Source organism: Caloenas nicobarica, chromosome 6 (assembly GCF_036013445.1).
Source record: "Caloenas nicobarica isolate bCalNic1 chromosome 6, bCalNic1.hap1, whole genome shotgun sequence".
Classification (NCBI taxonomy): Eukaryota; Metazoa; Chordata; class Aves; order Columbiformes; family Columbidae; genus Caloenas; species Caloenas nicobarica.
This window is the reverse complement of record NC_088250.1, coordinates 17741455-17754308: the sequence shown is the minus strand read 5'-3', so window position 1 is coordinate 17754308 and position 12854 is coordinate 17741455. Positions and strand designations below refer to the sequence as shown.

At 36.3% G+C, this 12854-nt stretch overlaps 1 protein-coding gene across 12 annotated transcripts in view; it reads left to right on the top strand.

Annotated features, from left to right (window-relative positions):
* OSBPL6 (oxysterol binding protein like 6) overlaps positions 1-11056 on the top strand; it is a 105571-nt gene extending 94515 nt beyond the window's left edge. For 11 of the 12 annotated variants that reach the window (XM_065637139.1, XM_065637143.1, XM_065637144.1 and 8 more), the window contains one exon: positions 140-11056. In XM_065637139.1, the coding sequence (XP_065493211.1) occupies positions 140-248 (109 nt within the window). In that variant the 3' untranslated portion in view covers positions 249-11056. The remainder of the gene's footprint in view (positions 1-139) is intronic. The other variant, XR_010606364.1, reaches the window with a different exon arrangement.
* The last annotated feature ends 1798 nt before the right edge of the window (positions 11057-12854 follow it).

Here is a 12854-nt window from a genome sequence, read left to right as displayed (position 1 = left end):
TTGTGTCCTTTAGAAATATTAAATCAGGTTTACTATTGGGTTGGATCAGAGAGGTATGGAATTTGATTTCATATTGCACGAGAGCAGAGATTTATGGTCAGAACTTTATTTATTTATTTATTTATTTTCCTTTCTACAGGAAAGTTATCGATGCTAATCAAAGGGAAGCCTGGGTTACCAATGACACCTACTGGGAGCTGCGAAAGGATCCTGGCTTTAGTAAAGTAGAAATTCCCATACTCTGGTAAACTGAGAAGGTAGATCTAGTAAACATATCACTTTGAAGAAAAAAATAACTATGCACAATATGTTTCTTAGCTAAGCGTGGTTTGTGGGTCTACGGAAAGACCTGTCATTCACATTTATATTCATCTTTATAATGGACTTTTGAAAGTGCATTAGACCAGGCCCCTGACCACTTCTGGATCTTTTTAATTTTGCAGCAGCCATTAAAAAAATACAAAAACAAAAAAGAAAGAAACAAACAAACAGAAACAGAAACCTTTTGAAGTTTAATACACTGAAAATTCAGAATAAAAGAAGCAGATGAGTTATCCAAAGTCACTCGGAAGAGGTGGTAAATGCAGAACTGCAACCGGTGCTTTAAACAGACATTAAGAGTAATGTAATTTAAATGGGAAAAAAAAAAAAAAAAAAAGAAGAAAAAGAGAAAAAAATCCATTTTGTTTCAACTATTTTTGTTAAAAATGCTTGGGTTACAACAGTGTCATTTCTGGCTTCAGGTTAGTCCTTTGGTGTGATGTGCTTGGACTGGCCTTTGTCAAAAAGATATGCTTTTCTGGAAGCTGTTCCCATTCATATGCCATTGTTCATGCCTTAAACAAAATATGAAGATGTACAGTAAGTAATTTTAAAATACGTATGCTTAGGCTTGTGTGAAGGGCAGATTTTTAAAGCACTAGATTTTGTCATGATACAAATATTGGAGAACCCGCATTAGTTAAAATCAAAAGACAACAAAACATCTAACTGTATTTTAGAGGAGTGAGATCTACTGTACATGCTTTAGCTTTGGGAAGCTGACTGTATAATCAGACTGAGGAGAAACTGTGAACTGGTTGAATTTGAGACAGTTTTGGTAAATGCACATGAATTGCTAGTCAGAAAGTTCATATTCTAAATGGCTCTTGATGCTGAGATGCAATCATCACTTTTATCACTGGCAGGACATAGTCTCACAGTGAATCTCATTTCCCTGTAAAAGTTTATACAATTAGAATTCCCTGAAGCTTTGCAGCAGCATTAAAAGCACAGAAATATTTCATGGGATGATCTCTGGCTTCTTTCTAGGAGCTGGATAGTACTGTAAATGCAACTATTTTCTGCCACACACATTGTTTACTTTACTGGCTGCATTTTTTCCTCATCCATTTTCTTATCTAAATTTATATTTGAGAGTATGGCAGAGGCTCCCATGTGTTGTCTCTATCAACTACTACTTCTGTTGCCAAAATAGCTTTTGTGTAAAATTATGTTTTACAGGTTTTTATAAAGTGATTCTATATTTTTTGATTAAGAACCAAGTCTCTTATGTGTTGCTAAGCCTCAGTTAACATATGTTGGAGAAGGCTTGGCACTTTCTATTTGAAAATCTCTGAAACATTAAGCAGTAGGAGGGCAGATTTTAATAAACGGAAAAAGTAATTTTATTAGGTAAAAACTGCATTCCATATGGTATGACCTAGCCTTCCATTTATGCATGTATTTATACATCCAGATGCTGATGATAGGTTAGATTTCATGCATATGCACTGTATTTCTTTCTGCACATACACAGTGTACATGGTGCACTTGAATTTTTTTATTTAAGGTTGATTCCAGTACTGAGACCTAAAAAAAGCCATTAGATAGGTTTGTGATCCTGCCTGCAGAGCTGCTTGAACATTTCTCAGGAGATTGCTACACCCGCCCAGCTCTCCGCCTTCTTCTTCCTTTTGCAGAGTCAGGTTCGTACAGAACTGAGATTACTTTGATTATTTAATATGCCTTTAGTTCTCCCCCTTGTTTGTATCACAAAGCACCTGGCAGAGAAACTAGCTATGAATGAATTCCAGCTGCTTCACACAGCTCTGTTATCAGGAAGAACTAGGAAAACCTAAAGAAAATACTAGGTAGACTTTTTAAGAATTGTGATTGCTCATGAATCACTTATGAATATTTGATATAAAAAAAACCTGTGTGCAGATTAATGGGATTTCTTCCAAAGAAAATTTTGAATTATTCAAATAACATCTTTTTCTTTCCTAGTTGAACCTCATCTGACCTTTTTTTTTTTTCAGTTCTGCGCTTGTTATTATAAGAAAATGAAAATATATCAAAGTTTGGGTTTTTAACCATATTTGGTTAACTTCAACCTACTTGCTTTAGTGACATTACACTATGAATCAAATTGGCACATTGTGTGCAAAATAGCAGTTAATTATTCTCTGTCACTTTCCTTAAAAACAACATTATTAAACATTTGCCCACCTCATGCTCCAGTCTTTGTGTGCAGGTCACCGTGGTATTAGAAAGCATTATGTGAGCATGATTGCAACTACATTTGAGGGACAGTAACTGTAAGTCCTCAAATTTTTTGAAAGTAGGTTTTTAATTTAAATACAGAAGCAGGGCCTTTAGTTTTACAGTGTTCTACTAGTGCTTTGTAAATGCCATTATTTGCAATGCAAACTGAAACCCAGTGAATGCTAAAGATGGTATCACTGATTTAATTATTTTTTATGATTGTTTATTTGGCAGTCATTGAATGAAAACTAACATTAACATTTTTAGAATTAATGAAAATCTGTGATATGCTAAATCTTTCTATTGAAGGCACTTTTTTAAGCCTACTGAATATTAAATTGATTAATTAGTAAGTAGAAGAAACACAAATCAATGCATCACAAAATATTTGCAGTCTTTATCAGAAAGTAAAAAGTGCTAGCAGATGTACCATAAAGAAATTTTTTATAGTACAGAATCCCCTGGATTCTCTGCAAAATCTTGTATTATTTTTTTCTTGTAACCTTGGGGGACATCATGAAATATTTTGTGCTGTTTCTGAAGAGAGTGTGTTAACAGAGGGTAGGTCTCGAGGCTTCTATCCAAATTATAAATTTTAGACAACCTGCTGTGCTGCAGGGCGGCTGCTCCACTGCCCCTTCCCAGCACGGGGGGTTTTCTGCCCCAAGTGCAGAACTTTGCACTTTTGAGCCTCATGAAGTGTCTTCTGGCCCTGTCCTCAAGCCGAGCAATGTCGTTCTGGCTGAAGCTCTGCCATTTGGTATGCCATCCCATCCTCCTGATTTAATGTCATCTGCAGACTTGTTAGTCTGTCATCTATGTCCTTGCCCAGGTCACTGGTGAGATGTTGATTGACATGGGTCACAAAATTGATGTGTGCAGGGCTGTCCTCGTTTCTGGCTGCCAGCGGAGCATAAGCCACTGATCAATCCATGCCCTTCAAGCCTGGGGATTTGGGAAGTTTTCCATACACCTCACGCCGTTTATCCAGGCTGTATTTCCTTTTGAAAGGCATGAAAAATACCAACTCAGTAGATTTAATTGCTATAGCTTTGGTATGTGATGAAAATTAGTGTAAATCATTTGACATCTATAAACTTTTAAACAATTTAAGAACTTCTAACTTTCACTACAAAGACATAACCTTTGCTTTTTCCTGTGTTTCCTCGAAACACTTTTTTCTGTAAAAAATACACAACTCTTCTGTTTAAGTTTCACAATAGTGACCTGTACTTTCAATTAATATTTTAAAAGTGTACCTTGATTTCTTCCCTGTTCTGGTACTGCGGATATGATAGGGTAATAATATTAATAGCTATTTTCATCAAATATGATGTCTTACAAAGACTTAAATAGCTTCATTCCTATTATAGATCTGTATTAACAAGATGGTAGATTTTTTTGCATATTAGAAATCGTTACCTCATTGGGAGACAACAATTTGAATGCAAGTTATTTTCATACAGTATGACTGATTAAAGTCATCTAGACACCCATTCTTACTTCAGACAGATTAAGTTGTGTGAAATAGGGGTTTTTTTGCTATTTGGCTTTGAAAGTGAATTCCCACTATAATACTCTTTTCATCTTACAAATAATATTACCCTTTTTTTTCTCATTTTGAACTTCTGAGTGAATGATCTTGTATGGCATTTGTGGATTGTTTGAATAGCACATACTAGGCATACGTTGGGTATTGCAGTACGTATACATGACACAGTTTTGAAAGATATTGCCCTTAATTCCCTACTGAACACTATCAGAGCTTTATGGAAACAAATTACACAGACCTGAAGGCACACTAGGAGCCAGCACTGGTCCTGCCCTCGTGGATGCCTGATGAGGAGCTTGCATCTGGGCTGTGCCCTCTGTTTCCCATGGAGGCAACACGGGATTTTCTCACCTTCGAACCAGGCAGGGTGGAGCCCAGCACAATCCAGTCTTGCTCAAAGAGTTTCTCTCAAAAAATCCGAATTTTTAGAAATACCTGGAAGGAAGGGGAGGCTCATAATAACCAAGAGGGCTGAACATGCCAATTTTCTGTGAGTTTTGCAAAACTTGCTTTCACTAGCAAAGCCCTATTAGTATAGGGAAGGCTTGTCTGGTCTCCTTGTTTTAAAGGATTTTGAATATTGTCTGGTGCAGAGATAAATACTAGCTGTTTAACATACCATTGGCTGCAGTCATAATCTGAGGAACTAATTCTATTTTAAATGTCATTACTAATGTTGGGGCTGCCTAGCGAAAGTAGAGTTTTCAGATTAAATACACCTGAAAGGGAAGGGTGTTTGTATTCATATGCAAAAATGACAGGAGGGTTTAAGTTAGAGAGTTTGTTCCAGCTGGGGGGGAAAGATTAATATTGACAGAACTGTGTAAGAAACACTGAAATGGCCTCACCAGTCACCCTGTGTTATACACACACCTGGGAGAAAGCTAACAAAGCTTACTATGTCATAACCACTTACCTTGGCAGCTACTGGGGCTGAAAATATCATCTTGGCTTTTCTTCCTGTCTGTCATTAAGTATCAGTCATCATAACTGTATAAAACTTGAATTTTCTCTTTAGAGCATATATTGATAAAAGTCAAGGTAGGCTGGGGTACAGTCATAGAATCAATCAATCATAGAATGGTTTGGGTTGGGAGGGACCTTGAAGATCATCTAGTTCCAAACCCTCTGCTATGGGCAGGGACACCATCCACTAGAGCAGGTCACTCAGAGCTCCCTCCAGCCTGGCCTTGAGCGCTCCCAGGGATGGGGCATCCACAGCTGCTCTGGGCAGCCTGTTCCAGTGCCTCACCGCCCTCACGGGGAAGAATTCCTTCCTGATATCTAATCTAAAACTACTCTCTTTCAGTTTAAAGCCATTATCTCTGGTTACTTTTATTATAATTCTGGTATCACTCAGAAGTAGTTTCATGGAAAAAGGTTGTTGTTGTTGTTCTTAACAGAAGATTCTAGACTGTGTTAATAAAGGTTTAATTATTCCTCAGAAGGCTATCTCCCTGAGCTCCGTTAGAACAGTGAATGCCATCCACAAGAATGTTGCAAGAAAGTTGCAGTAAGCTCAGAGAAATGGCTTATTTACAGCAATTTATTTTATTTTTGGATATTATATATTGTAAGGAGTCTACTTACAAAAGCAAATACATTGTTTGCTCTTTAAACTAGGGAATGTAAAACACCTTGATTTGTTAGCTTTGGTGTAATCTATGCCTTTCTTCCCCTAAACTGGAAAGTCTCTTTATGAAAGGATTTTATATGGTATCTTGCAAGTTTAAAAAGTGATAGCAATGTACTTGTAGGTGTTTTATATACCCATGTCCTCCTTTCTTGGGTTTTGTGGTGTTATAAACTCATCATATCTTTATTTTTTTTTTCCTCTTTTTCCTCCTTACAATCTTGGAAAAACCTCAGAAAAGAAAAGGGAAGGGGGGACTACAATGGACAACAGTGAAACTAGTCACAGGAGCTCTGTCAGTGGCACAGCTGTAGCAAAAGAAAGTTTTCTAACTTTTATGAACTAAAACGTCAGCAGAGCTGTTGAATCAGTTTCAGGCAGGTTATCTTAATACCACTTTTCTTTCCACTGATCCATGACAGCATGGAAAAGGGAAAATTGGTGACATTTGCTCAGAATTAATTCTGAAGGTGAAGGAAAGTTTTAATTCCTTTTATAAATAATGACTGTAGCCAGCATTTGGCTAAAGGTGTGTTTGTAATGTGGAGAAAGAGAGTTACATATTTTATAAACAAGGAAACCATAAAGTTGGAATATGTAATCATCAGTGTGTAATATATTCTGTCTTGACCTATGAATAATTCATTGAAGTATGGTGAAGCTACTTCTTCTTACTCCTGGAGCAATGATCCAGATGCTGTCTCCTATGAAACACTAAAACGTATTTCCATATTGACTGCTACTTTTAATGGTCTGCAATAATGAAAGAGGGATAGCTTATGCTAATGTATAATGTTGGTGTCCCAGAATATTAGGGATGCAAGAAGGGAAGAAGTGAGGAGATTCCTTCAAAAAGTTAGAAGCAGGTAACTTATCTTTTACACCCAGAGTAGCAAATTGATGTAAGCGCTATAAAAGAGCAGCATACACAGTGATAAATATTCAACCAAAACTGTTCTTCTTCACTGAGGTACTCATTCCTTATGCCAGTCAGTGTAGCCACACATGCAACATCTTTTTTTGACGTTGTGTGGCTGATTACACTTGTGGCCCAGGAATTGATTTGTCAGGTCCACTCAGGACAATCGGTGTCAGACTCAGGATTGCTAATTCAGATTTCTTTTCTAGTAGTCCTGTGATGAATGTTCTCTCTCTTCCTTTATTAAATTCACCTGAACAAGGAATACTACAGTAACATTAACAAAACGAAAATGTTTAATCCTCGGTATTTTCCAGGCAAGGGAAAAATCAGGATAGCTTCTTTAACTGTATTGAAGAAATACAGATGAAACCTTCAATTATATTTTTATTTGCTTAATATTTTATAAAATATTTTAAAATTGGAGTGCCAATAATAACATTATACATAACCATATTTAACTTGCTTCGTCACCTGTCTTGAATCAACATTGAAATTATCGTTCCAATTTGAGATTAGATCTATTTAGCTCTTGAAATAAATGTTACTGGTATTCTTTAGTGGTTGAAATATAGTATAACAAATTCAGATCACAACGAATTTTATTTTCAGCTGAGTCTTAAACAAGACCTGACTATGAGCTGAGAAATAAATGCTGATGAGTATATTTTGGTTTGCAGGCATAAACACAAAGACAGCAACTTCTACCTTAGTTAAGCTTTTCCTCTGATTAGCAAAAGCACCATTCTTGTTCCTGTATAATTATTTCTAAACTGATTATTTTCAGGCATTTGTTCCTCACTAGGATTTAATTACATGTGAAGTTTAAGTTTAAAAAATTAAATGATGTTTGGAACTCCACAGACATGAAGAGTGGTGCTTCTGTCTTGCACCTAATGCTCAGATCTTGCTAAATCTCCAGCTCTCACCACAGGATGGATCTGTAGTTCTTACTAAAATTTCAGCCAAAAAGAAATATCAGTGGGCTTTTCTGGATGTGATTCTTCTTTGTATATTGATATATGTCTACATCATTTACTATAAAATGAGTAAGAAATCAAGCTGCTAGCGTCTGATGTTTGAAATCTTTTCCTTCACCAAAATGCATAAAACAACTTCTTGTTCTTTATCTGTTACTGCTAGATTGTCTGAAACAAATACTTTATTTAGCACGTCAACAGCCATCATAGAATTAAACTACTGTGGTATCCAGAGAGATCATTATGATAGTTCTGTATTAGGATATTAGATATATTTTCTTTGTTGTAACTAGTAGCAAGACTCTTCTTTGGGTCTTTTATCTATTTTCCTTTTTATAATTAACTGTTTGACTTATGATTTCTCAGTATTTCAACAGCAAAGTATTCTGAATTTTCTCTCATTTTTGCACAAAGTTAATATGAATTGGGAATAATGTCACACTTTTTTGGTGAGATTAGATCCCATACGCACATGTATGAAATGTAGTAAATTTTAGTATTTATACCTTGCTCACTCTGAGAATGCTGTTAGAAGAGTAAGGTTTAGATTAGTTGTCAATTTTACATTGCCTTACTGAACTTCTTTGCTTTTAACAGCCTTTAATTTCAGATGTGAAACAGCCCTGCATCAGTTCCTTAGCAGGCCAAAACATCAAAACCTAAATAGATAAAAAGCATTCTTTGCTGATTTACCCATATGCCCGTGCTTATTCTACAATAAAAACCCCAAATCTGTTGATTTCTTGTACACCTCTCTGTGTAGCATACTTGTAAAAGGAGGTCCGTGGAGTCATTCCACTGTGATTATGCTATTGTGTCAGCTAGAAAGGTATACAGAAGGTTGGTTTGTGGGTTTTAAAATGAATTGTAAAGGCAAGTAGTTGCTTTCTAGAAGCCTAACATACAGAGCCAGTATTTCTTTTGGGTACTGGATACACAGTGTCTGTTTTAGAGGGAAGTAACAGACTGTAACTGGAAAGGGTCTATGTTCCTAGATGCCCCAGACAAAATTTGTCCTGTTGTTCAAAAGCAGTAGAAAACTGTTACTTAAGGGAAAGAAAGAAAAGAAAGAAAGGTGTACCCAGCTACCCAAATGTTTCTTTTTTGAGCACTGTAATATTAATCCTCACCTGCAGCACCCTTAATTCTATGCTAAGAAGTTCACTGTGGACTTCCATAATGAGATGAAGAAGAAAAGGATACTGGGAAAAAAAGTCATTACTGTAATTTCTGAATAACTCAATAGAAAATCGATTTGCAAATATTTGTTTCGAAAACTGTATAAACTACTCAAAGTATCGCAATTTTTAAAGTGCAAGTTTAGTCCTTCATAGTACGTTCAGTAATTTAACATTTAAAAAAAATTCTCTTGATTGATCTTGATTGCTTTCCTGCAAATGCATTCATTTGTGCTTGACTATTCACAAGTTTTGGGTATTTTTCATGATGATTATTCTTTACATCTTATTAATTCTGACTCCAAATACTGACTGTAATCATGCCTGTAAAATCAATTGTATTGCTTACAGTTACTAAGCATCATCAGCTAAGCAATAACATAGTTAAGATATAATTTGTATATTGCAAATCTATAGACTTTTATTTCACACTCAAGAGCTAATCAGCAATGCACATTTGAGATTTTTTTTTTTTTCTGCTACATCTGCTTGGACTCTGGTCTTGCACAGGCGTCAGTATGTACTTAGCATAAACATTGCAAATAGTCTCGTTGAATTCAGTTTAAAAGATGTAGATACTGAAGTTCAGATGGAAACGCTCAACAGTGACATCCTAAGAAATCAAAACAATGTACCTGGTTACACCAGGCTTTGTGGTACTTGATTTTTAATTCCTGCCTGCTCAACCAAAAGAGCACATATGCAGATGAGGCTGAGCTGCTGTTGGTACTCCATTGAGCTCAGTTTGCTCCCAGGGGAGTGGATGATCTAGCTGCCCAAATCTATTTCAGCTGTAGGCCTAACATACTGTCAAGCCTAGCTATTCAACTAGTTACACTTAAGCTTGATTTTGAACATGTGCACTGTCTTGTGGAAGATAAATATGTGAAATACAGCTGGTTTGGCTGCTTGTCAGTCAGAGCAATATTTTTGACTTTACTTTGACTCTTGCATTTTGGAACCTTCTTCTGGGGCTTCTAGTATTTAAAAAACAGTTAACTACATGTATCTGCAAAGCTCAATTATTTATGGCCTTTCGAAGAAAGAACAGGAGATTGAATCAATGATAATTCATCGTATTATGTCTCACTCTGGCAAGGCTAATTGTAAGAATATTTGCAATTCCTGTTTCCCTGTACTTTACCCAGGATGGTGCCAGCCCCGAGTGGGGGTTGTTAGTACTGTGTGCCAATCAAAAAAGGAGACTGATCTTTCTGATTTGTGAAGAAGGGGGTGGCTAACTAAGAGCACATTCCTAATCTCAATCTAGAAAAGCATGAATGTGAGAAAGTGCCTCCCCTCTCTCCTTCTAGGCTTTTGCATATAAATAGAATGGCTTTTTTGGTATATCAAGTTCTCTGGCTACTTCAGAGATTGAACCTAGCCAGGAAGTAGCAGTAAAAAAACCCAGTTTTAAGTTCCCATATAATGCAGCTGCAACACTTGTTCTATGTCTTTGCATTGTAAGTTGGTTTTAAACATACTGTTGTAGTAATGCAGAATGCAGATGAGGCCTCACGCTGACTACCTCTCATGCAATAAAAAACAGGCTCATACAGTAGTTAATGTTGGTGACAGTTGAGCATCTTTTGGCCACATGATTCAGGGAGGTGGTAGTGGGGGGAATAGTAAGCAAAGGAAATTATTTTAATTAAGACTTTATCCCAGTGATGTATGTGGCATACACAATACCCGTAATACCAGCTCCAACTGAGGGAAGTCCTACAGCTTTTGGTAGGAAATAAAGGTGAATTTGGCTATGCTATAGTTTATGTTGTGCTCTAAAATGTAACAAAAGATGTCATCTGTTTCCTTTAAGCCGAGTCGGATTTACCAGAATTTTGTGTCCAAAAAACAAACAGACAATTCTAGTTTTTGAGGAAACATGATGCTCTTTTACCTGTTGCAATGTAATTGGATAATGCATGTACAAATGACTTGTTTAGCCTGCCAATGAATGTTGCTAATGCCTTACCAAAAAAAAAGAAAAAAAAAAAAAGCATATTTTTTGTATTTTTTTCCTCAGAGGCAAATCCAAACAATGCTAGATTTGGGAAACTGTTTACTGAAAAGCATTTTCTAATAGATCTCTGAAGAAGTGCAATTGTATAATTACTATTGTTCAGTGCATACAGTACGTTGTCTCCATCACTCTGTACACTGCTGCTATTAGTGCTTGTTCTAATAAATCTCTATGTACACTGTTTAATCTGCTGTCATCTGTGTTCTGATTTATTAATGTAAGAAACACTTTAGAAATGGTTCTTGAATGAGATACCTGTAACTAGTTAAGTTAATTGACTATTAATCATAAAATTTTTAATGTATATTGTACGGACTGATTTTGGAGAGGTAGGTGATAGTGTCAGCAATAGCACTGAAACAGCATCTTCTCACTAGCATCACCCTGTTCCTTTCTAACCTTTTTCCACTGCAGGATTGTTTTTATAAAACTTTTCACATGTGATTCTTTGTGCAGTTCTTTTAAATCTGGCAGGAGCTACCAACTACAGTCTCAAAGAAGATAATTTTCTTTTTGGCAGTTCCTGGTTTTATCTTCATGTTACAGTGGTAAGAGCCTTTTGCTTTTTTTTTTTTTTCCTCCCCCCACTTGATCTTGCTCTTTATGATTAAAGGTTGCTCGCAGTATGTTTCTCAAGTTTTCTGAGAGGGTGTAGGGAAAATGGTTCCTGATGTTCTCTAATAGAATTCAAAAATGAAGTGTGGAAAAAAAAAATAATTGACACCCACCCCTTCTGGCATCTTGGAAAAATAACACTATGTGGGATTTTTCCATTATGTGTTCTTGTCAGTTGTTCATCCCTTAAATCAATTACTTTTTATTTAAAATGAAAACATAATAGAAAACAAGAATTTGTTTGGGAGGAGAAATTAAGGGGTTTGTTGTTTCTTGGCATTATAAGAAGAACAAGTGTTCAAACAGTCTGGAATGCTGCCTGAGTGGAAGCAACAGTGAAGGAAGGGAAAACACTTTTTTCATGAATGGCAGCACTCACTTTCGTGTGTTAGAGCACACAGCTGAGCTGCTCCAAACCGATGCTCTGAGGCAGGTTGTACACTGGGAGCTTATTCCGTGTTAAACAATTCCATGAAGAAAATTCAGCTCTGGTTTCACATTACTGTAGTTGGGATCCCTGCTTTGCCTGTGAATGCTTTGCAAAATAAATCTTAACACTTTGAATGACTGTTGCTCAGCCAGACTGCTGTGCATAAGTGTGGAAAGCTGTATGTCATTACTTAATTGACTAAAAAACCCAAGGCAATTCTTTGGGAATAGATTGGAGCGTAAGAGGACTGTGAGGCAGCACTACCATCCGACATCTGATTTAACATGAAAACTACTGCTTAAGTATGGAAGAAATTTAATCTAACCAAGAGACAGATCATGCTGCTTCTTACCCACAAGCGTGTAGGCGCTGTGGTTGGTGAAGTCAGACAGTGTGGGAAGCTGTTGACAAGATTTCATCCTGACTCAGCTAAAGGAGTTGCCCACAGAAAGCTGTTCCAAGTTTCACTGCCGGTACAGAAATCTGTTCTGATGTGATGATACACACCATTTTTGCCCAGCCAACGTATCGAGCCACATGGTTCTCCAAGTCCTTATCAGCTTATTAAATATTTAAGTTGGTCTAAATGTCAAAACCCACAAGTATGCAATATTGACTGTTCCTGCACCTGAATAGGCAAACTTATTTTTTGAGTAAGTAATAATTACTAAATCAGATTAAATGAAACTAAGCTGAAATACCATTCAAAACTAATTGAGGTACTGACAGCTTGCTGAGGAGGTTCTCTATAGTTTATTTTGAATGAGTGCTGAATCTAATTTTACTCAAGACCAGTAAATAAAATGTCTTATATTTAGACTGTGCTTTTTATTTCTGAAAGCTAGGTCTAAGATGTAACTATTAGACAGAGTAGCTAAGAGACAGGCTAGGTTGTATATTCCATATCTATATCCCAAGCATTGTATTACTAATGGTAAATTTAAAAAGAATTCAGAACAAGTTAATAAAGTATGCATAAATGCATGTTACAGACGTGA